This window comes from Oenanthe melanoleuca, chromosome 9, assembly GCF_029582105.1.
Source record: "Oenanthe melanoleuca isolate GR-GAL-2019-014 chromosome 9, OMel1.0, whole genome shotgun sequence".
In the NCBI taxonomy this organism is placed as follows: Eukaryota; Metazoa; Chordata; class Aves; order Passeriformes; family Muscicapidae; genus Oenanthe; species Oenanthe melanoleuca.
In genome coordinates, this window is record NC_079343.1 from 9402681 (window position 1) to 9427963 (window position 25283).

At 36.7% G+C, this 25283-nt stretch overlaps 1 protein-coding gene and 1 long non-coding RNA gene across 2 annotated transcripts in view; one reads left to right on the plus strand and one right to left on the minus strand.

The window, feature by feature from the left end:
* The window catches only part of COL4A4 (collagen type IV alpha 4 chain), a 56620-nt gene that overhangs the window by 26855 nt on the left and 4482 nt on the right, over positions 1–25283 (minus strand). The window contains exons 4-21 of the mRNA XM_056499263.1: positions 17692–17826; positions 16757–16801; positions 14990–15106; positions 12446–12514; positions 12192–12227; positions 11399–11461; positions 10922–10957; positions 10712–10753; positions 9707–9787; positions 9037–9090; positions 7843–7902; positions 7184–7228; positions 6125–6178; positions 4729–4798; positions 3163–3267; positions 2450–2614; positions 1807–1903; positions 1319–1478 (exon numbers count right to left, since the gene is read on the minus strand). Of these exons, the coding sequence (XP_056355238.1) occupies positions 1319–1478; positions 1807–1903; positions 2450–2614; positions 3163–3267; positions 4729–4798; positions 6125–6178; positions 7184–7228; positions 7843–7902; positions 9037–9090; positions 9707–9787; positions 10712–10753; positions 10922–10957; positions 11399–11461; positions 12192–12227; positions 12446–12514; positions 14990–15106; positions 16757–16801; positions 17692–17826 (1434 nt within the window). The remainder of the gene's footprint in view (positions 1–1318; positions 1479–1806; positions 1904–2449; positions 2615–3162; positions 3268–4728; positions 4799–6124; positions 6179–7183; positions 7229–7842; positions 7903–9036; positions 9091–9706; positions 9788–10711; positions 10754–10921; positions 10958–11398; positions 11462–12191; positions 12228–12445; positions 12515–14989; positions 15107–16756; positions 16802–17691; positions 17827–25283) is intronic.
* Positions 8618–11257, plus strand: LOC130257036 (uncharacterized). Its single transcript, XR_008841219.1, has 3 exons — positions 8618–8697; positions 8788–8858; positions 11151–11257. It is a non-coding gene; the product is annotated as an uncharacterized LOC130257036 (long non-coding RNA).

The window sequence follows — 25283 nt, forward strand, 5'->3', positions numbered from 1 at the left end:
GTCCAAGCAGGGTGCAGTTTTCATGTCATCATTGGTCAAGGTCTGATCTTGCAACAGTACATGTGGACCAATACACTTAACCATGTGAAATTTACACAGAAGTAAAAGACCACTAAGGTACAAAAAACTGGTGTATTACTTAGGCAGCTTCCTCTGTTACTCTAAATCTTTCCCTTAAAAATACGTGGAGCAAAAACAGTTTAGAATGTGATTGACACTTTAAAATCAGGCAATAGACTTCTGAAAAAAATGTGTCTGAAACTAGAAGTGACTATTTATTACAATGTCTAGATCTTCAAGTGGGCAGTGATGAGTTATAAGTGTCTGAAAAGAAAATGAAATATTTGGGAGGAAAAGAGAACAGAAAAGTGGTCCAATAAACCAAAGCACTTCTGTACTGAAGTGAATTATTTTCTTCCAAAGTGATTACTTTGTCCTTGTTTCTCAGTTTAGTAACGTAAGAACAGCAAAGTTCAGGAGAAGGCTTCAAGCCTTGCTTTGGAGCCACAAGGGCTAAAACATACTCTCAAAAGTAACAAAAACATCAGAATATCACATACACCACTCAGGTAATAGGTTTTTAAGAAACGAAAAGAGCAAATGTAAACCTTCTAATGAAACTGTTGGAAGTTGAATGAGAGCCCTTCCACCTCCTTCTCTCAGACTCACAATGGATTTGTTTGGTTTTTTTTCTTTTGAAAAAACACGTTCTGGAAACTTTTAAGCAATTTCTTCTGTGAAAAAACAGTTCTGCCATTAAAACAAACACAAATCTCAAAAAATAAAACAAAACCCAACCAAGAACAACAAAAAAAAGGCACAAAAACCTTCTAAACACACCCCACAAAACAACCCAAAAACCTAACCATAATGCAGCAGTTATAAAGCAGGGTATATCTACCCCTTTTTTCAATGAAAATCCTCTCACACACAAGAGAGTGTATTAAAAACCCCTTCTATTTGACATCATTTTGGCATACAGCATCCTGGATGTACATTCCATATATCAGACCACAAGAAGCAGATCAAAGTTACAGCAAGACCAATAAATTATCATATAGGGTATTCCTAAAGCAGTTAGATTAAGTAGTGTTTTGAATTATTGCTCACTCTGGGGACTAAGATAAATTATATGAAGCACATTAAAGAAAGTAAGTCTGCTCCCAAAAGTAAAAGCTTGTTTCTCAAAACTGTATTAAGCTAAAGTAGATAAAAGCTCCAGATAGTTTTGCTGGGCACTTTCTCCACCATTCTGCTTAAATTCCTCTTGAGTTGAGAGGTAACTTGATGTTTACTGAAGCTCATGAAAACTACTCACAGGGAGCCCTGGTGGTCCCACTGCCCCGGATGAGCCTGGGTCGCCCTTTTCCCCATGTCTTCCAGGGTATCCCATTTGTCCTTTCCTTCCTTGAGCACCTGGAGGTCCTTGCACACCACGGGGACCAGGAGGACCAGCACGACATGAGCAGAAGCCTTGACTTCCTACATGAAAGTGTCAAAATTACATTGAAACAGCAGCAAAATTAATACACAAAAAATAATGCTGCCCTTTTTCTTTTCTGCGTGCATAGTGCACAGACTGTTCTATCTCATGTTATCTCACCTGGAGAGGATTATCAGTCTGCCTTTACAGTACTAAGTAACTTTGCACTAACAGTACTCTGCTGACTCAGAAGCCCCAATTCCAACAGTGTAACTCTGTATTTTGATGGGCCTCATCCTCCAAGTTACCATGAACTTCTTGCACATTTAGATTTAACACCCCGGCAAAGGTTTAATACTCTAATTGTTGTTATCCAGGCCAACTTACCCTTCTCTCCTTTAGCACCTTTTCTTCCTGGAAGGCCTATCTGACCTTTTGCTCCAGGTTCTCCAGGGATCCCTCTGTCAGTACAGATTACACCTTTGAAAAAACAGATTTTCCAGCCAGTATAAATCAGGTTAACTGTTTCCACAGCTTACCATGTGTCCTCCTCTCCCTTTCTCATTATTCTCACATGAAAAGTTAGAGATCTTATTAAATGCTTTACAAGTCGTTGTTTATAGACTATACTGCAACAGACAGTTTGGCTTGAGTTGATGTCGGCACTTTGCTTCTCATTGCCACTACTATTTTTTTCTACTTAGAACTTGATTTTTTTATTTTCTAAAGGATGCAGATTTGGGTTTCTTCCTCAGTATTTTTTAACTTCAAGTAGCATATTCTTAATAGAATTTTAATATGTGTGTTACTTCTTTATGTTTAAATCACCCCAAAAACTATGAAAATCTTGAAATCTCACTGATCAAAAGCTAATGGGAAATACATGTTTTCAACATCCTGTGTAAACTTTGAAATAGCTGCCAAAATTCACTTTTCACTTCTCTGTATTTGTAACACCAACAAAAGCAATGGATCTCTCAATCTGCAGAATGATATTTTTGTTATATAAACTTCTATTGAACCTACTGGGTAGTCCAGGTAAGCCTTGTCTTCCTGGCTGCCCTGGTGGGCCTGGTGGTCCAGGAAATCCCGGTCTTCCTGGGATTAATTCACCTGTTCCAGGCAAACCAGGGTCCCCTTGAAAACCTTGAGCTCCTGGTGCCCCACTTACTCCTGGCAGGCCAGGAAGACCTGAAAAAGAAAGGTAAACAGCCCATACAGCATTAATGTGAGATATCAAGAAGGAAACTCCAGACCATTCAGGACTGTCCTGAAAAACAGCTTCTATGTAACTAATGCTTGAATCCAAATCCTTAGGTTTTTCAGGATGCACAAGAAAATAGGTTTCTGCTGTAGACCTTCAAATGCTTCTTTTCCTCCTTCCCTTCATTATTTCTTTTCCCAGTTACTCCAGCTCCTCATACAGAGCAAAGCCATCCTCAGCATAGCTCTTTATATTTTCTTGAGATGGAGAGCAGAAATTTTAAGCACAGCACTCCAGACACAGTTATACCATAGGTTTACCATGATATTTACCATTCTCCTTAGTCTTCTGTTCCTTTTCTAGTCATTCCTAATGTTCTGCTTGGAATATATTTTTTATTTTTCTGGCTATTAAGTGCTGAGTTAATATTTTTACTGAACAGTCTTTACAATTGGTGACTTGCATGAAGCAAGAACAAAGAACAGTTTTCTTTCTTTCTAGTGTATAGTTCACATTTATCCTCTACTTCTCTTACTTGTTCCATCATATCCTGGTCTTCCTAGAAGGCCTGAAGGACCAATTGGTCCAACTGACCCCATTTCACCAACAGGACCTGGAAATCCAGGATCTCCTCGTGGACCTACAATTACAGAAACATGTGAGTTGAACACCTTATGGAATTCACAGCTTAAATCTAAATTAAGCTGTGACCAAAATTATAAGTTGTAAACTACACAAGAGCAAAATGATTTATGAAGTATTTTAAAATGTGTAACAATTTAATTTTAAGGTTGGGAGGATTTGGTTACTTTTCTATGGATTCCAGCCCATTTCACAAGCACATTTTTAACTCTTCATCACTTTGTAGAAGTATCTTTGAGCTGTGTGTTACAAAATGCTGAGAGAAATGTTTGCCCAAAATAAATGCATGTAGCATTTAAAATAAATATGGATTTCATGTTATATACTTTGGCAGTACAGGTCACAGGGACAGGTTATTTCAGGATCACCTTAGCTGAAATTATCTAGATTTTTTTAAGTATACTTTCAAAATTGCTACAAGTAATGAAATTTAAAATTGCAATTACATACGGATTAAGAAAACCTGAATCAGATGTAACTAGATTGGAAAAAGGAAATATTGGCAGTAGTTCTGTTCTCTATTGTGCTAAAGGCCTCTTTTCCTGAAGATTGTATCCACTCACACACCATGCACATGACTGAATGTTACTTGAGGTATTAAGCATGGATGGGCTGGAAACCAAAGAATTCTGTGGAAAAAATTAAACTTATTTTAGGATGAGGCCGCTATCTAATGGGGATGTTCTGCTGAACTGGGGTTTTGTTGTAACTTACTTCTGTGTTCACAAGAAATTTCTAGTGCTGCACTAGAAATACAATTTATGATGACTTCTCTATTGAAATGTTTCAACAATAAAAACTCTCCAAGTATTAGATGCAAAAGCACAACCTTGTAGGCAGCAGACCTGGCTGTTCCCCACTGCTTCCTGCTATGAAATAAGAATTTCCACACATCTTTTCACTGATTAGATGAATAAAATGGGGATAAAGGGAGCTGGGACATTAAAACTCAGCCTCAGGTTTAGGGAGGAAGGTAATAAATTGTCAGGTATTTTATTGGGACTAGTCCCAGGGCTTTGCCCCTGCTATGCAACAGGAAGCTTGATTGTAGTCTAAAATCTGTGTGCTGTGGCAATACTGAAAACAGGAATCCTAAATTACAATGGGAAGGAGAGTTTTCTTATTTGCTGTCCATTAACCAGCATGAGCTTATTTTTCATAGATTTTTTGTAGATATGCTTAGGTCCAATCACGAGAGAGTCCTTCAAATCTAGTTGTGACTGCATGCACGAAGATCTTGCACACAAACATTTAATCTGACGCTTGTATGTTTCAAGTAGTTCCAGGAAGATCAGTGAGACAAACACAAAAACGTGGCCAGACCCACAAACACAGCCTGTGGCCATTAGGAATGTTTTAGGATTCTGCCCCCTGCATCCCTAGTGACCACTTTCACACCCTTAGCAAAACAGGTCCTGCACTTCATACAGCACAAAGACTAGTCAAAAATAGATACAACCTTTTATAGAAGGCAGTGGAGTTCCAACAGCTCCAGGAGGACCTGGGGGCCCTTTCTCTCCTGGATCCCCCTGTAAGAGTCCACGAATTAATTTTTTTTATATACAAATATATTATGTACTAGAATGTAACACTTTACAGCATTTAAAATCAAGCAAAAATATTTAAAATAATCATGATCTTTCAGGATGCCAGTGGCTAAACAGTAATATACCCATCATACATATCTATTTGACTCTTCATAACATGTGACTGTTGTATTTGATTTCATTAATTTAATGTAAATATGACTCAACTACAGTAAATCATTATCCATTTAATTATTTTAACAACCGATCTGTAATTAAAATTACAAAAATTCTATATCAGAATTAGGAAACTACTTCTATGACAGATAAACATAAAGAAAAACAGTTTCATAGTTTAACAGCTATTATCAATGGTAAGAGAGACTCAAAGCTCTTTAAAACATCTGCATTAGGGAAACATAAAAGTGCTTCCTAATGGTGAGGAAAATCACTTCTTCTTGGAGGATTTCTAAATTAACTTGGATTTTGTTACTTAGAATTGCAAGTGAAGGGGACTTTAGGGAAGACTTTTATGTGGCAAATTGTATTAGACCTTTTGCTTTGTACATTAGAAATCAGCTTTCCTTTTTCAGCAAATTGGAACTGAGAAAACAAGAATGTCAATGTGGGAACTGTGTAGTGAGGCTGCATTCCCAGGACTGGATGCCAGGGCTGTTTAGGACACAGACAAGGAGAACTGGGACTGCAAAACTGGATGCCAATTCTTACCTAAGTGAAAACAAGGCCTCTATGCCTCTTTCTTGGTTTTTTTTTTTTTTGTTTTTGTTTTTATTTTTTTGTTTGTTTGTTTGTTTATTTGGTTTTTTGTTTGTTTTTAATGGTGTCTCTACAGTAATTAGTCAGTTCTGTCACTGACTCCTGCCCTCTTGATCTCTGGCCTGTTTCCTTTGACTGTATCTTGCACAATGAAAAAATATCCTTGTGTCATCTCTGGTTCTTTTAAACACAATCATAAACTTGTCTTCCCTAATGACACAAGGAGCCTTCTGTGTGGCAGGAAAGAAAAAGTAAAACTAGCATTTTCCCTCTGATAAATTTAGAAAGTATCTTGAGCTTTAAAATAAATTCAACAATGAAAAATTATGAACTGTGAAAACAGAATTCCCACTCTCACATGCACCAGCTAGGAATGTTTACTTACATTGCTGTTAACTACCATGGTGATAAGTAACTACAACTGCCATGAAAATAGCAAATCTTTAAAGAAATTATGACTGTATGAAGGGAAATGACCTGACAAGTGGGTACATTTGGGAGGAAATATTGGCACAGAGAGGTGAGGGGTGTGAATGTGAGGTCACTTTTTACCTGTATGCCTGGATAGCCAGGTTGTCCAGGAAAACCAGCAAATCCTGTTTCACCCTGGAAGGGATCACATAAATACAATTTGATTAATCTCTTAAGACCCTACAGTAAGGCAGTTATACCGTACTGTCACGTTATAATTGTGTCCACAGCTTGTTTCAGAGAATTCACTGGGTTTGCACAGGAGGTGGTGTTTCACAGACTCTCCTGTGTTGGAAAATTCACAGCATGTATTGGCAGGTTATTCAGACAGTGCTCAGCAGATTCAGTGAAGCTGGGGCACAGTATTAGCTAGAATACATACCAGCAGACTCTGATAGACTGCTTAATACAGCTGAAATTGGTATGCTGCCTGCTGAATGACTCTCTTAAACTACTGCATGGAAAGCAACTGCACATCAGCTCTCTTCTCTTTTTATCATTTTCTAATATACTCATCAAGCCAGCACTCAAACTCTTTAGATAGGCAGGAATGAAAAACAAAGTGAAAAGTATTTTTGCAGATAAAACAGTCACCTGGAACGTAAGTCTAGAGTAGAGGAAAATATTTATACATTAATGTGATTTATGTACCTCTACATTAACTAGAGTTGGACAAGATATAGATCTATATACCTACATCTATTGCTCTTTATTCCTCTAAGATGTTGTAAGTTCCTAAGTAAAATTTAGCAGACTTAGCATCACTGAAATTTCTGAAGCCAGAAACTTGAACAAAACATGCATGCACTACAAAATTACACAAACAGTGTCACCATAAAACACAAAATTAACATGCTGCATAACTTTTCTGTTATGCTGTATTTGTGTCCCACTGACTTTTCCTCCTGCTTGCAACTTCAGATTCCATTAGCAAATTTCAGCCAAATTTCAAAGAGCAGCAGAAATTCAAAGACACAGAGTTCATACAGCTTCTGTGGCAACAGGTAGCAGAAGAGAAAAGAAGAAATGCAATCTGAGCTGTGAAGTATGTGGAAATTCCAAATCTGCACAAATCCACAGAAAACAAAATCTCACTGATCCCACTGTTCAGGGAGCTGCTTATATTTTCTGCCTTCATACCTTCATTCCAGGAAAACCTGCAGGTCCATAAGAACCAGGATGACCCTAATAAAAGCAAGTAGACTGTAAGCTAAAACAGTAAAAACTTATTTAAAATTAAACTTATTCAGAACTGCTGATAGTTAATGTTACATAGATAAATATTACTTGGGATACCTTCCAAAAACTCTGCAAAGCTTTTGAAAATAGTTTCTGTGAGAAATGGACAAGAATTAGAACTACAGACCAAAGTAAGCCAGTCAGGTTTTCACTTAATATTTTTACCATATTGCATCAAGCGCAGTAGTGGAATACTGCTCCATTTCAGCACTGTTAGACAAATCAAGCACAGGTAAAGTTGCTGTAAAAAACTGCCATCAACACGTAAGGAGAACATTAAAATTACTGTATGAATACTGTGCTATTCCAGAGCAGCTTTGTGCTGGTCTAAATATTTAGAGGATAACCCTACAGATTTACTTTCTTTCCAAGGAAAGTCTGTATGAGCTTATGTTTAAGTCTGAGACAGGATAAGTCCCAGGGCAAGTCTCCTAAATATACAATACATAAAGCATGACAGATTAGTTTAAAAAAATCCTTAAAGTCTTTCTTGAAATTGCAAATTTAAACTGCCTAATTATAGTGAATTTGTGATATAATTTATTGTGCAACTTTCTCACCCGCAGTCCAGGGAATCCAGGAAGGCCTTTCTCACCCTTTTCTCCTCTCCCAAGTATGCCCTAGAGGAGTCAAAATAGTTTTTTTAACGAAGATGCTCAGAGAAGTGTGCCATAAATTTCAATTTTTGTGCATGTTTATTAAATGATGTATACATTACATCGATGGATCTTGTTTCACTTGCAAGGCTCAGTCACTGGGGCTGACTTCCCACAGCATCACCAGCAGTGCCTAAGTAGCTCCACTTACTTGAGGAACCTTTTCTGGTCTCTTCTCTAAGCTTCACATTATTCCAGCAGTTGAATTTGTTGTTTTCTGGTTTGTTTTTTTAAGTTCTGGACATCATTTGAGCTGTTTCAGTTGATTTCCCTGTTCCTGCTTATGACTAACAAGTACATGTATTATCATCTACACAGACAACTAGTACTGGAGCATGCATATAAAGCCCATTTTTTCAATGTAAATCTGATAGAAAAAAATTTAGCTTTTTTATCTTTTCCAGTGCCAAGTAACAGTGGTCTTTTTATAATGGAAAATGAACTTCTGAAAAAGTGCTAAGCTTACAACTCAGAAATGTGATGTCTGTTTCTTCTCTTCTGCTACAAAGCTAAATAAGTTTTTAACATAATCTAGAGTTATCCTTTTGTCTCCAATTATCCTCTGTTTTTCAGAGCTTCCTACCTATGGATTTTACTCTTCTGGCACCTCAATGTTTAAATTGGTCATGTTGACAGAAGGAAAAGAAAATGTAGAATAGGCAGTCAAGAACAACTCTTTCTCCAAACAGGTGACTCTGCCTTCTCTACCCTTGAAGACATCCACAATGTCAAGTTAAAGACTTTCCTCAACCTTCTGTGGTAAATATCATGCCCCATTAAGAACACATTCAGATATTCTCTCTTTCTCTTCTTGAGGAAAAATAATCTGTACTTGTATTTTCTTTATAGTTCCAATCCATTACATCAACAGCCCAACTGGCAACAACACTGACTCTTTGCTACCAGGCAACACTCAATAGGTATGTATAAAACAGACTCAGACAGATTTTCCAAAGGGTTTTGAAATATTTTTGCTTTCACACTGATTTAGCTGGTGATTAAATTTCACAGCAAAAAATGCTGTGCTTTAGAAGTTTAACATAATAACCACAGAAGGACTTTGCCAGCACCATGGGAAAAAAAAGTCCCATTACTTACTTTGGGTCCACGTGGCCCTCTGTATCCTGTTACCCCAGGTAATCCTTTTTGGCCCTACATATAAAAGGAAAGTTTTTGTGCATATTAATATGAAGGATATGCCTATGTGCTGGTTAACTTTTTTTAAGTCCTACTCTGAATTAGAAGTGTTAAAAAATATTTTTTAACCACTGGGTGTGTTTCTTTCCAACCCAAACCATTCTATGATTCTGTGATAAACTTGCAATAAAAATTGACAACAAAACTACACAAATTTTATATTAAAAAGAGCACTCTAGAAGAGTTAGGGTTAGTTCAAAACTGTAGATTAGAGTACAGTTGCTAGTGATATGCAAAATTTAAAGTATTAGTGAAGAGCCACAAAGAGATTCACTAGCACAGTAATAAAATTTGCCAAGATGCCTGAAATATGATTTACTAATGACAAAAAGTGAAGAAACCCAAGCAAGGGCAGTATATCCTTTCTGCATCAAGACAGTTTTCCCTCCAGAACATGAGCTAAAGTATACATGGGGTGTTCTCTCCTGAAAGCTGCTGAAAATAGGATTCTGCTGCAGCCAGTGGTTTTTTACAGGAAGATAGGTTTGTCTAATGCTATCCTTGCAAAAATTACATCATAGGATTGTACTTGCCAAATTGAGCACTGTTAAAAATGATGACAAATTAACACCTTTTGTCCTTTGAACAGCTGAGCTCCAGGAGGTCCAACTAAGAGTGGTGACCCGGGCGGCCCAGGCAGTCCGATGTCGCCCTGTGGAAGCCAAAGCAACAGCAGAGATGCTCCATGCAGTATTTCATTGAAACTCAGCTTGTTTTCCTGTTGTAACACAGCACTACATATTTCTGTACTCACTGAAAATGTGCTAATTACCTGCAGATAAAGGTTTACACTGAGATCTGTAAATCTCTTTACCATCTGCCCAGAAGAGTAAGATTGGCAATCTAACCTCCCATTCTCCAGAGTCATTAAAAAAAATGTTATGGCCAAGGAAATAAAGGATAATGCCTGGCTCCTGCTCCAAATCTGCTGTGGAGATAGTAGTTACAGGACTGTCAAATCTCTTATGTGTACATGGAGCCTCTCATGTTCTAGACCGAAGTCTTTGAGCACAAGACTTTGTGAATGTGAAATGAAATTATTGATTTGCTATGAAAACTTGTGTATGTTAGACACTTGCACAAATTCTAAGAACTGACTGGACCAATTAATGGAAGAAATATCAAATAATCCACATTGGTTCTATACATCCTGAATATGCTAACATAGGTAGAGACTGGTAGAGGAGCTATTATTATGTGCTTCTTACACACTTTCCTTGACATCTGTCCTGCACTTAGCAAGAGATGAGATTCAGGATATGATCTGGTCCAGCCCCTGTCATTAAGTAATCACAAACACTGTTGTGATTACCTAGGCAGTGTCTGTTCAGAATGCATGCAAATGCTAAGTAACACTGTTGCTTTTCAAAATCTTCAGAATGTGCTTGATTCCTGCATGCAGCTCACTAAAGGAATCACTTCTGCTCAGAATTAATTTGTTCAGTAATTTCTTAATTTCTAACATGATTAGCAGGAGACAAAGCCACAAATGAACGGGTTCTAGGGAACCTAACAGGACTCTCTTATTCTTCTAACTCTACAGCAATAATATATTTAATATTACTTGTTTTCTTACCGGCTCCCCCTTTTGTCCATCTACTCCAATCCCTGGATTTCCCTAATTGATAAAGAATATACACAGTTTCAGAATGATTACAAAATGCTAACAGTAGAGTTTAATTATGTAACTCTTTTGAAAAACTTGATAAAAAAATAAACATACGGAACATTTCAAATAGTTGTGTAAATTATTATTCCACTAACAGCTTCATAAGTTGTTACCTACCTGTTCACCTGGCAAACCAGGGTAACCTGGAGTACCCTTTAAAAGAGAATGAAGACAAGTTAATATGTCAGATTTAGAGACAGCTTTTGAAAATTATTCCTTTTGCTTATAGGACATAGAGGCAGAATTTTCTCTTGGGGTGTACCTATTCCAAAGTGCAATTTACTTCACTTGGTCACTGCTTTCAGAAGGACTGACCTCTGGTTTCCCCCTTTCCTGTCTCCCACAGGTGGTCTTGGGAAAAGGGATTAAAGAGAGCACTAGGAGCATTTCTCCATGACCACAGACTGCCAGGAGGAAACATGTTCACACAGTCATGGGAAGGAACAACTCAACTTCCAAACTCATAAGGTAAAGCCAAAATGTATATTATCACCGGCCTCAAAAATTACTTTTAGGCTTTGATTCACATTAAGGCAAGTTCTAAAATGGGTGGACAAGAATAAATGCAAGGCTGTATAAGTGTGGTGATCTTACAGGCAAGCCTGGATGGCCTGGATATCCAGATGGGCCCGTTGTACCTCTTGGCCCTCTAGGTCCCTGGAAAAGATGGCAAAAGGTATTTTTGTGAACACAGAAAGAACTTGCCCTTTTCAACACAAACCCAGCCCCTCCAAAACACCTTGGACTCAGCCTACTGACCACTGGATTCCACCCATGGCCCAAAGCTTATACCATACCTGAAATCTCCCTGTGACTAGAGCAGCCCAGCACCAGCTCCTGGGTAATACTGGACAAGGCACAGTTCTATGTTATTAATGCACTGAGAGTTCACTTTGTCAGCAATTGTGCTATGCTGCAGGGACCTGATACCACTCAGCACTGAACACCTTTTTGAAGGGTATAACCATAGGAACACAAAGCCATCAAGAATGTGATTCAGCAACAAAATTAAACTCTCTTTTCTTCTTTCACATTCTTATGGCTGGAATATGATAGAGTGCTACTTACTCTTGGGACACTCATCAGATACTGCTGAAGATTTCACATCTTGAATTTCACAGAGAAAATATTCTGTGAGTAGCAGGGCAACAGCTGCTCCACACACAGCTAATGCAGATGAGGATGGTCTGTTTCTACACCCTTTCAGCCAGCATGAACTGGCCATGGGAACAGTCTGTACAGACTTGATGTGTCTCAGACTTTATTCTGGAATCTTGCTATTTAAGACAGGCAGGGAGAAACCCCAATATTTCTTACCATATTAAGCAGAAAACAATTAAGATCTTCATGACAAAAAGCAGTTACAGAACCCACTGGCTGTACTTACAGGCATGCCAGGGGGACCAGGATCACCTCTCTCTCCCTGTAATGACAAATGAACCAGTTTAAGCTTTTTTGTGGGTATTTTGTAACTTTACAGATATTAAGATCATAAACTATCTGTTAAAGTTGTATATGTGTTTTTAATTTAGGGGTTTTTTTACACTATGTTTTATTAACTAGTGAAGAGTAGTGGAACAATTACATTTACCATACATGTTTTCTTACAATAGATGATTTTTTCCACAATCAGGTACTTACTGGTAGTCCTTTTCCAAAACGTGAAATATACACTGAATTTCCTTTTTCTCCTTTTTGCCCTGGAATTCCCTTTAAAGAAAAAGAGTCTTTTAAAACATGTTCCACGTACAGATATTCTACATTTCCAAGGAAGCTGTATGATAACTTCTCAGGCTGTGACTTGCTGGTGCCCCTATACCACAAGGAAATCCACTAGGATCATGAATGATCATTTTATCTAACAAAACCTTCTGTACAGTTGAGCAAACCAGCTTCCCATAGCTTCTTGACTCCTGTTCTGTTAAGGTACTCCTTAGAATTTGGGTCCTTCAATATTCTACAATCTTAACAACTCTTGCCTTTAGTCTTTCTTTCAGGGAGGCAGTGGTTTCGAGTACTAGCACTCTGCCTTCCATGAGAGTTCATTGTGTGATTCAGAAGAACTTAAAGTGATATTGCATACAGATAAAAAAATAAAGCTATGGACTGTATTAGATGCATAGTATTCAATATTTCCATCTATTAGGAAACCTGTTTCAGTCTTTAAAAAAATCTGATACCTAAGAGCCCTGGATTTCAAGAACCAAATTCCCATGGTACTTGCTGTGGGGTCCTTTATAAAACCCTGCTAATTGTAGCACCCTCAAAAACTCAATCTGAGTTAGCATGAACAGATGATTTATTTTGCAAAATTTAACTGTAATGCTCATTTTACTGTTAGGAGCACGATACGTACATATCTGAAAAAGAGATATATAAAGACATTACTTCTGAAGTTTTTCCATTTGAAATACAAATACAGTGGATATAATTTAGCTAAGTTAACCATCTGACTACTTAATTCAATAAAATGGGACAATATCAACCAGTTTAAAACTGTACTGGTACAGTGTTCATGATACCATAAACTGGCTATCCAAATCCTGCAATCAGAATGAGACAGACAAGGTATTTCTCCCTGGAATGGCACAATAAAAGGAAGAATTACAGCTGTCTGCAGCTGGATAAAGCTACTGTAGATTGGATACACATTGCAGGTAAACAACAGCTACTAGGGAACACATTAAACAAATCAATAGTTGTATTTATCTTTAGTTATTTTATATGTGATCTCTTGTATAATAAAACATCTTTGTTAGATTCAGTTTGTTATCTTCTACATGACTTAGGTAAGGCTTTACAGATAGAAATTGCTTTCCTATTTTCCAACAAGGTCAATGAATATGTTCATGGTGTTAAATAAAATTATGCAGGACAATGTTATCAACAAGAATTAGATAAAAATATTGGCTGTGATGTACAGTCAGGTTAGTACCTAGTGCAACAAATTGATTTAAAAATAGACAACCTGCACAGAGAGGCATTCTTGCACATAAATGGTTACTATGTGTTGTTTTTCTGGGTAGCTAAATTAATTTGCACTGGAATTTTAGTATGCATATCCAAGGCTACATGCCTATTGTGTCTCCCTGTTTTTGTAGGTTGCAAATACTTTTCTAGGCCTGCCAAAGAGCATGCTCCTGAAATTGGAAAGATTTATGCTGTAATTTGTCCCATGTCCTGTTTTTCCTTTATGTCACTTGTCTAATTACAAAAAGTAAACCTCTATTTTGAAGGCCATAGTAAGTAAGAAAATACAGATGAAATTAGAGTTTCAGCAGAAGTAACAAGTTACTTTTAGAGGTATAACAAATGAGGTTATTAGTAAGTTTATAATGTTGTATCTTTCATAGCATGAAACTGTATTTTATTCTAATTGGTATTATCTTCGATAACATCACAGCACTCTTGAACCCTCTCCACATTCTTCTAATAGCTGGATTCAGCATTTTATTTAGCTCTCACTAAACACATTTGATTTTTCATGTAAAGTACAGCTGTTTTTATTGTGTTATTTAGAAAATTTCAGGGAAGCTGTTAGACCAACTAATCAGCTCTTATTCATTCAGAACTAAAACTTGTTTCCACAAAAAGTCAAAGACTGGTGACTGTACAGCAGAATTTCTTTGGAGATACAATAATTTATTTCCCTTAATGACAAGAATCTTTTTATCTTCAGTAGTTGAGCACTGCTAACACAGCTACTTAAACAATTTTAAGTGCCTTCCATTTTAACAGAAAAAGCAAACAAATATTAAAGTGCTAATTTCAAACATTTTAATTGTGGAACAATCTCTGCATATACAGACACATGCCCAGGAAAGACTAGGAGCGCATAGAGCACATATGTGTAAAAAAGTGGTATAAAATCTTAGAGTGTAACAGGACTTAGGCTTGTTGAACCTCCCACTTATTTTTAATTCATGTCACCTATGTCCCTACTAGTAATGCTTTTAAGAAATTTCAGGTACTAATGAATGGTATGGTGGTTTCAAGCTACTCCTTCTCAGCTGGTCTGGGTACATGCTGTTAAGGCAGTGTGTTTCACTCCCATTAACCTGTGTCAGAATTCCTGGGAATTCCCAGTGCAGCACTGTTAAACTGGTGCCACAGTCTAAGAGTCATTTTAGAGCTGTTAGCTTGCAGGGAAAATGCACTTGCACAGTGGGAATGCCTTTCACATACATAAGGACCTCTTGGTCCCATATAACCGCTTTCTCCTGGAAGTCCTGGGTCTCCCCTAGAGCCATTGCAGCCATCCAAACCATGCTTGCCTCTGGGTCCTTCCCTTCCTGGGAGGCCCTGAAAGACAGTTTAATATTTATTAGAAATACACCATAATTAATGGGGAATTACTTTTTAAATTAACAAAACAGTTTAGAAACAAATGTATCTCAGATGTGAAGGAGATGACTTCTCACAGTGATGCTGGTTTCATACTCTTTTGCATTAGAAATGTCTTCTATTCTGAATAGATTTTTTTGTGGTTTAGAACAAATGGGGAAAGTCATTTATTTGGATTTTTTGATGCATAGAAATACAAGAGAGACAACACCGGTTAAGAGGACCAGACTGTTCTCACTGGAGTGAAAAAGTAATGTTCTGTCTTCTCAGACAATACAGACACTAGCTCTCTATCTATAGTCTTTCTTGTGGTTGCAAAGCTGAAAAACCCACCAAAAAAAAAAAAAAAAAAAAAAAAAAAGTTGTCTCAAGCAGCCTCATGTTTTTTAATTGTTAGAATAAAACAAGTAAAAAGAGGACACAGCTTGACTCAGGCACACAGTAATTACACAGACTGTGATTTTTCCAACCTAGAAATAACTAACCATTGTCGAGATAAGAATTAGTTCTACTAAAAAATAGGAACTGGCCAATTCCAATTTCTTGGAATGATCTTCCTGTTGGAGAAAAAAACTATTTTTCACAGAATTAAAGATTTTTGTAAGGACAAAATATTTTGACCCAAAATTATTTTTGGGGGAAATCTTCTGGTCATTTGCCTGAAACACTTTTGTCAATTCTACCTTCTTCCTGTCTGGAAATGCTTCAGCCTAATTTGTGGACACTATATTTAAATTAACATTTTTTGCAAAAATAATGTGCATTTCTTGGGAACCCTTCTTTTTCTTTTTTTTCCTGTGCCAAATTTTGGCCTATGACTTCTACATTATCCAGACATTTTGGCAGCAGTCCCACTGCCAAATGTGGACAGCTGACATGCAGATGCTACAACACCCACTCAGCTTTTGGTTGTTTTCATTTTCAAAATTTAACTTTTTAACTTTGATTTTGATCCATATGAAAATGGTAACATCACAGGAATTCAGTTCCAGTAGAGTATTTTGAAAAATGCAGTATCTAAGATACTATTTCACCAATTTTTGCACTGAAGAAGACATTAATAAAAATACATTATCACATGCTTATAAAGACATAACATACTTAGGATCCACTTTGCTTATTCAGTCCCTATTCAGGTTAAAATTACTGGACTCAGTGGTTGGGTTTCTTCCTGCAAAAAGACTACAAGTAAAAATCGAAATGTTTGAACAAAAACCAGTGCATCATATGAGGTATTTTCAGAGATGTTAAGAATGAACCAAGCAGACTACAGTCTGCTCTAGAGCCTGAGATAAGAAATACACTGCTTTTAAGCCTGGCTCTGACACATGCTCCATAGCCATGAGTAGTCTCTGCCTTCACTGCCCCACTCCTGCATGAAAATTCTCTACTTAACCTCATTGGGATTTGGTGGTGTTTGTTATCAATAGGAAACACAGTTGAAGTTAACCTAGTTATTTTACATGTTTTTAAAACATGTAACTCTCTGAAATTATATCAGTAAGTATAAAGCCAAACAATTCAGTGAGTGGATTATTCTGTCATAGGACTTGCTATGAATTTATAGGACCTGTAATTTTTATAAAGAAGTATTTGTTTAATACGTACAGGAACACCATCTAAACCAGGAAATCCTGGGACTCCAGTTGGGCCCTAAAAACAGGTGATATGAAAAAACAAAGTTGATGAGGTCATTAGCTCTTAAAAAGAATGAAAAAAAAGAATATGTGGTACTATATAGCAAGAAACAAAAACCAGTCATGTTTTAAATATGAATCAAAAGCCACCATTTTCAGAAATTAAGTATTTGAAAAAGTCTTCTACAGACCTAGCAGAAGACTAGTGCAAACAGTTACCCATGTAACAAGTGGCACAGCACAGGAAAAATGTCTAATACTCAGTAGGCATTCATTTTCCAAAGATTACAAAATGACAGAGAATGAGAAGTTGCCTGTAATTTATAAAATATTTCTGAACATAATTTCACAATCCTGCTCCTGTTTTGATAATACCAGCAGTATAATTTTTGTTTACAGCATTTACATTTCAGGTGTGCTAGATATTGAAATTAATGATTTCACTCTGAGAACAGTCAAATTAGATTATTAAAACTAATATGAAGTACCAAGAACCAAGCATTGTACAGATATGAAAGATATTAATCTGAACTACAATTTATACTCTCTAAGTGGTAATAAAATTCTGTTTAGTGCAGCACTTTTAAAAGCATCATATTGCTCCTTCCAGCTCTACATTTCTACACCTTCTTTGAGGTTAAGGAGGATGGCCTGATATGTGACAATCTGAGTCTGTCCATCATATTTTATGTCTTCTGACAATTCTAATATTGCAATCCACAGCAAAAAATCTCCTGAAATACTTTTTCAGTAATTAATTTTATGTAACTAATGTCTGTGAGAATTTTGTGTGAGCAAGAGCATAGTTTTGCAAATGATTTTTGGTCATTTAGGTTCTGTTTCACTTATCAACATTTAACATTAACACTGTATGCAACTAAAAGAGCTGTCTGTGGTGTTTCCTACCTTGTCACCTTTTTCTCCAGCTGGCCCAGGCTGCCCATTCTCACCTCTCTGTCCTTTCTCCCCTGGCAGACCAGCTGGTCCTGTAGATCCCAAGGACCCAATTGGACCTTGAGCCCCCAGCTCACCAGGCTGACCCTGAAAAGAGTCCAAAAAAGTGAATGACTACTGCTGTAACCCCCACAGCAATTCAGAAATTTTGTGGATCAAACAAAGCTTACAATGTATAAATATTCATGACTGAAAACAGCTGCTGGAAAGCCTGCAAAACTGTCGTATGCATTAGATGCTGTAGGAACACGACCTTCAAGTTTATCAACTTGTTTAAGGTGATAATTTTTTTCCACCTTTATCAGGTCTCCAAGACCACTTTTCTGAGATGCTTGGCATAACCTGCAAGTCTCCCCCAATTTAAATATCACTTTCTGCAAGCCTAGGACTCCAATGAGCATTGTGTTTTCTCACCAGAAAAATGAGGACTCATTTTAGACAAAGGGACTTTGTACATAATTAGAACAAATCAAGAGAGTTCCCTCTTTCAAGTCATGGTATGCCAATTATCTTAAGGTTTTCTAGCTCACATTTTTCATAATCACTCTCATATCTTAGTGTCTCCTTTAAAACTTTTAAAGGTTCCTGGAGAAAAAAAATAATAGTTATTAGCTAGCATATTCACAGAAAGTATCAGTTTTAATAAAATGTGTTGGGAGGTTGAAGAATGTAATTTATCTATAAATGGCTCTTAATTGAGTATTTGTACCTTCATTACCATACAATCTCCATAGATTTCTATTAACTTTTCCAAGGTAATATACATTCTCCTGAAGCCAAATTACTTTTCATGCCAACTGGACTTTTCAGTCTATAACACTGGTGTGGAGTTGTTTCAGATGTGTTGCAGTTTTTGTTCTGTGCTGTTCAACAACTATGCAATCATAGATTCAAAGTGCTGAATAAAGCAAGCTTTCTAATCAGGCTTCACGTGAGCTGTCTACACCCTACAAAAATCTATGTATTTGCAGGTTTTTATTTCTCTTTCGTGTCTTTTTCATTTTTTATCATTATCCTTGTTTACCGATAACTCGTTCTGTTTCCAAACTGAAGACTGTTTTGCTTTCTTTCCAGGCTTCACCCATTAATTATAATAAATTATTATAACTATAATGAATTATATTAGTTACAGACTATGTATAAACCATCAATAATTTTAGTATAGAGTTAATTATTTTAAAAGACAGCAAAATGGAACCCCATACATTCCTGAGAAAACCCTATGGCTTTAGGACCACTTGAGGGCAGTAAACGATATTTCAGCAACCACAGAAGTAACAGACTATATCTTTACTTTTATGAATGGATTGAGAGAAGAAAAAAAAAGATGAAAATGAAACTTGGTTGCAAGAAGATATGTAGCTTCAGGAAGCAAAAGAACTGAATGCTTGCTTCTCAGAGTAAACATTTCAGCAGGCTGAATGCGTCTGGACAAAATCTTGTGAATTACAAGCAGGGACTTAAGCTTCTTTTACTTTTTATTTATTTTCTAATTGTCTTTTTAAAATCAGTGTGATTTGACAGTTGCACAAGAAGTGAAAAAATTTATGGTATGCATCCCTCAATCAAATCAGCAAAGCAACAGAGAAGGTAATTTACTATGTTTGGACAGGGACATACTATAGGTTCATGTCACAGTGGAAGTAGGGCTGGATGACCACTTGCCCTTCAGCTATGAACAGGAACTTAGTCCAGAGGCTGGGAAAAGAAGTCCTACACTCAGAAATAAGGACCACCTGAAAAAAGAATCCTCATACAAGTCATGTTTCATTTATCTTTACTCACTTCTCTCACGGCAGCCTTGATCCTGCTTCCAGAGAAGTCACGAGTAAAAATTCCGGGGCAGAATCAACATGTTGTCTTCTCAGTTAGAATTTTTGTGATACCAGAATTTCAGCAGTGTTTAAAGTATTATGCAAATTAAGGGCTACTGGTATTAAAAGCTGATGATTCTGCGTCCTTGTTAACAGTGAATGGACAGTGGGGATTCTGGATGTTGATTGTTTGCTTGCATGAACAGTTGTAGCCTGTCTACCGGCAGTGCATTGCTTATTCTATGTTAGAATGAATTTATTAATTTAATTACTTCTAAGTCAGCTATTATGCCCTTTAAATACTTGACTGGAAAAAATAATTGGACAACCATTTTAATTAAAGCATCATTTTGAGTACAAGTGAAATGAATCAGACTAATAATATAATAAAATACAACTGTTTGAACCATTGACTTTACTGTAAGTGGTATGGCTTTTTCATTTTCTAAACTAGCTATTACCTTGCACAATGCATCATTCATCAACAGGAAAAGTGTAAGATGTTTTGCACTGATTTTTTAATGCTTTTGTCTTTTAATGCATTTTGTTGACAACAGGTTTCTGCCCCAAATTCAGGGTTTTTTTAATTATTAGTGTATATGCTCTGCATTCAAGAATTGAAAGAGAAAATTTTCAAAATATGTTATATCCTATGGACAGTTAAGAAAAATGATTTTTATTGCACTCAGAAAAAAAGCAGAGACACTGTAGGCATTCTATGGTAGTTATTGTGCTTAAAAAAAAAAACACTTCCAGGACATGTCATCCTTTAGGTTGATAAAATGTCTTCATTTGCTGCTATCCTGTGAATTTAATTGACTCCATGGTCTTCAGTACAAGGTAGTGAAGTCATAGAACAGAGTCACTGAATTCAAAATTCACAATGGGTTTGGCAGCTGATACAACTTTAGCATGCCATGTGAAGCTGATGGATTCTCTCTCTTTCTTTCAGCTCAAAGACTGATAATGACTGGAGCTTTGTTAAGACCAAACTGATACCATGCCATAACATCTATTATCACATCTATTATTTGTGCCCATCCAATGTGACTACCACAGCATTACAGTCTCAGGACAGCTGTAAAAATAAAGAGGATGAAGGTAGTCATGCTCATGTGGAAATGACAAATTAGCTCAGATAAAATGAACAGAATATTATGCCCGCTCTGCCATCTGATGCCAATAAATTCCTCTAGGTTTTCAGTGCCTTGTTAATTGTCTAGGTCAGGAGCTACCATGCCAAGACTACAGTCTGTTATTTTAGTATATCCTGGGCTTGACCTGCAGTAAGAAATTGACTTTAAGCAAAACAAGACTATATTGTTTTTTAATTAACTATGCTTACTAAGACTGCAAATACTTCAGAATCATGCAACAAAACATTTACTACTATTTGGAAAAGGCAATGGTCAAGGCTATCTGGAATTAAGTTTTTTTGATGCATGAGACTGAAGAGCACCTGATTTTGAGAGTGCCTTGAGCACTTAACTGTCTCAAGCACAATATTTTAAAGGAGTTTTAATTGGAAATAAAAAAAACTTTATGCTACTCGAGTGAATTGTCTTGCTTCTCATTATCAATAAAGTCAAAAGAAGCCCAGTTACCACCTTCAATGAGGACAGCACCCTATGTTATAGGCTATGGAGATGTACCAGTGATTTGTGAAATTCACTTACCCTCTGTTCATAAGAACAAAAGTAAAAATGCTCAGCAATTCCACACAGATCGTAGGCAAATAATACAGCAACCCTTTCCACTGTGCACTGAACTCTGGCTTGTAACCAGTCTTTCTCATTTCACCAGGAGCAGCACAGAGCAAGAAGAAAAGTAAAGCAGTCTGTGGGCAGGAGAGGAGTGCTCACAAAGGCATTTGGAGAGATGTTTAATTTTGTAATTTGCTTAGTGAGGTGGGGGCATCTGCTGCTGCTCTAAGCTCCACCCAAGTCCTCTCCCGTTTTGAAAGAGCTGGTCAAATACAGAGCAAAGCCACAGCTTCCAGGGCTTGGAGGGGTAGATTCTACTCCTCACTGGGTAAGACTAGAACCAAACTAATTTTCACTGTGAGCCAAGCTCAAAAAAACCCAGAGCAAACCCTCTTCTAAATATCAACCTGACTGAGATGAATCTGAGAAATCACACAATTTGGCATTAAATCCAGTCTCTTGTCCTTAATAGACCAAATTAGATAATTTCTTTTTCATAGATTTTTAGCCAAGTAAATGCAATAATAATACTTAGAGCTTGACTTTTCATAGAATCATAGAATGCTTTGGGATAGAAGGGATCTTAAAGTAGTTCCAAACCCTCTGTGTCAAGGTTAGGAACACCTTCCAGTACACCAGGTCACTCAAAATCCCATTCAACCTGGCCTTGGAACACTTGCAAGGATAAGGCATCCACAACTTCCCTGGGCAACCTGTGCCAGTGCCTCACCACCCTCAGAAGTAAAGAATTTCTTCCTCATATCTGATCTAAATCTCTACCCCTGGATCAGTCACTACAGGCTCTTGTAATCAGTCTATCTTTCTTGTAAAGAACATCTGAACCATGCCCTAAACTATTGGAAAAATTTGCAACTTACAATATTTGGCAACTTTATTACCTTTTTCAATGATATAATGTGCTACAAGAACAAAACACCTGATGATGCAGCTTAGTATTCACAGTGATACTTCACAGAAGCACCACAAATCACAGCTGAAGTGCTGAAGACATCATTCACAATGTATACTTACGTTTGTGTTTTAACCCTGTGGGACTCTGAAAAGAAATACTATCCAATAAGCCAGTGGGTGTCACTATTGTGTTAAACAAACTCAACAAATATGAATTTAGCACTGAAACTCTTAACTGCTAATGGCTGAAAGCAGAGAGCTACAAATACAGCATAGATATTATAGACATAGACCACAAATAATTAATATCAGCTTAGCTAATAAAATAAAATTGAGTTTTGCTCTGTACCATTTTATTGAAACAAGTCACTGTTGACAATCTTTGGTTGATTCAAATCTGTAAAAAAGAATGATTTTGTAGAGTTTTATCTTGCTTGATTTGGAAAAGCTTTGCAATCTGCAGCAACTGAGAAAAACCACCATACTCAGGATGGTAGGATAGGAGAAACAAAAATATTAAGAAAAGAAAGATGCTCATGAACAAAAGGAGGGATAATTAACAAGGTCAAAACTTGTGAAAATTTGAAAAATGTCTAATATGAAAAATGCTAATTTACAGATGCTGTAGCTGGGCATCAAATATGATGAACAACCTCAAAGAGACTTTGCAGTGATTGGTGTGATTCTCCTTACAGACGTGTGGCTCTGTTCCTATTCCACATTCTGGTAAGCAGGATTCATTCCCTACCAATTAAAATCCTAACTTCTGCAGTCAGAGAACTGAATCAGAGTGTGGTCAGATATAGATTTAGGGGTCTCATTTCTCTGGGTCTGTTCTATAGAAAAACATAATATGGTTCTCAGTAAATGTAAGTGAAATCTGTAACTGGTCTCAGGAATCTTCTGCTTTAAAACTTGCAGCTAATGTACTGGGGAAAAAATGATCAGTAAGTAGGAGGCAAATAATGGCAGAAATCCAGATTTCCTCAGATGCCAGTGTACATACATCTCTGATAGTGGATTTGAGATCAAGCAGCAGGATTTTACATATTTATTTCCTAAGTGTAACTTGAAAATTCAAATACAAGTATTGGATATTCCATGTGAATGACAGACTGCCACTGCATACTGACAGACAAAAAAAGTGTGTTAATAAATGGCTCTTACTTCCCAAGACAGACAGAACTTGAACAGTTTTCAGAGTTAGTGCATTTTAAATATGCTCACACTGTGCTGTAACTTAAACTCAGATAACCCATGGAACCTACAAAGGAAATTTGGCAATTCACAAGATCTTCTGTGGAGATGTCACAAGAGAAGCAGTGCCAGAGTATTGACTTACTCACAGGTAACTTTGCTCATTCTTACCTCAGGGCAGTGCATTCTTGCCCTGCAGTGACTGATACCAGCTGACTTTCTAACTTACCTGTGACACCCAAGTGACTCAGCATCTCCTGTGAATGCTTACTCATTACATCTGAAGTGTCAGACAGTGTAAAACCCTCCTCTTAGATTTCTGTTTGCTGCATTCACCCCTACACTAGGATAAAAAATAAGCCTCTTGTTTCATCTGCAAAAGAACGAACATTGGTCCTGCTGAGTTATATTTATAATTCACTTTGATCCAGGCATTTCACGTGACCCCATAGAAGCCAGATCAGGTTGGGTCATGAATAGAGGCTTGCTTCCCAAATCTACTTAACTAAAAACAAAGCCAGCGGAATTGAATAGGATCAAACTCCGGGGTCAGCACAGGACAGGTTTACAATCGGTCAGTGCTAACTGCAAACTTTTTTTTAACTATCTGAATTCTATTGGAGCAGCCAGCACTTTTGGAAGCCAGTGATACAACACTGCAGGAGTTTTCTAGGAAACAACTTTCTGAAGTAGAAAAAGATGATGAAATAGTGTCTTTAATGAAAATTGAAATCACAGACTTTACAGCTTACGATAAAGGAAGAGGGAAAAATAATCTAAGAAGTCAGGTAGAACACTTACTGCCATATTTACTTTCACTAATGATGTTTTGCCTCATTTATCTGTTCTACAGTTCCAAAATATCTAGGTATAATAGCACACAGTATGGGCAAGGAGATTTAGCAGCACATTTTAATGGTGTCTTATGGAACAAAGAGTCCTTTTGAGTTGTGATATAAGATCAAAAGATAAACAGTATCATGTAAAAAGTAACTCCAACAAGACTGTAATCCCAAGTGAACAGAAGTGGACAGAAAATTTCACTGAACAATTGTAATGATTTACTACTAGCTGTAGTGACTAAAATGTTTTTTCAGACAATGGTTTCTTGCTAATGAACAGGAGTGCAAATCTATTTATTGCACAGAGTTATATGTGTTAGAGAGAATTAAAAATGACAGGTACAAAAGCTCTTCTAATGCCCAATAGAGTAACTGATGCATAGCTCTAATGGTTTTATTTAAATATTAAATGAAAGTTCAGCTACTTGCTTCTACTTTTCTTTCAACCAGTATCAATACATTCAAGTACGGCCATGGCACTTTCATTTTCTTATTCCCATTCAGCTTTTCTCTAACTAAATCATAATTATTATTACCTTGTCCACTTAATAAAGAAGGCTCTTAATGTTGAAATTTAAAATATTTTCAAATGGGCAAATAGAAGGCAAAGTCTTAATACCAAAAGTTCTGAATATTTAGGCTTGTGTACTGTACAATGTCAGAGGCATTAATAACCATTTGTTTCTTACCATTTCAATACAGGATTGAGAAAGATGCAAAACTCTGAGGAAACAGCTACAGAGCAGGATTCAGACAAAAAAAGCAGATAAAGCAGATGTTTTGCATTCTAGAAAGCTAGCAATAAGATAAACCAATCTTTTTATTTTGTAATATGTAGTCTCCACAAAAGTTTGGACAGCAAAGTTAGTGTGTCAGAGTGTAAAAGCAGAACACAGCAAAGTTTAAAAACCAGAAGAATTGTAGTATGAAAGAAAATATTAAATAATCCTATAGAAAATTATTCATCACCACACATTAGTATAGAAAATACCTGCAATAATCTATGTGAAGTAGTGTTTAGTTAAGGCATGTTTCATGTAAAGTTTGAAGAGTACTTCTGTTTCTAGTATATTGAT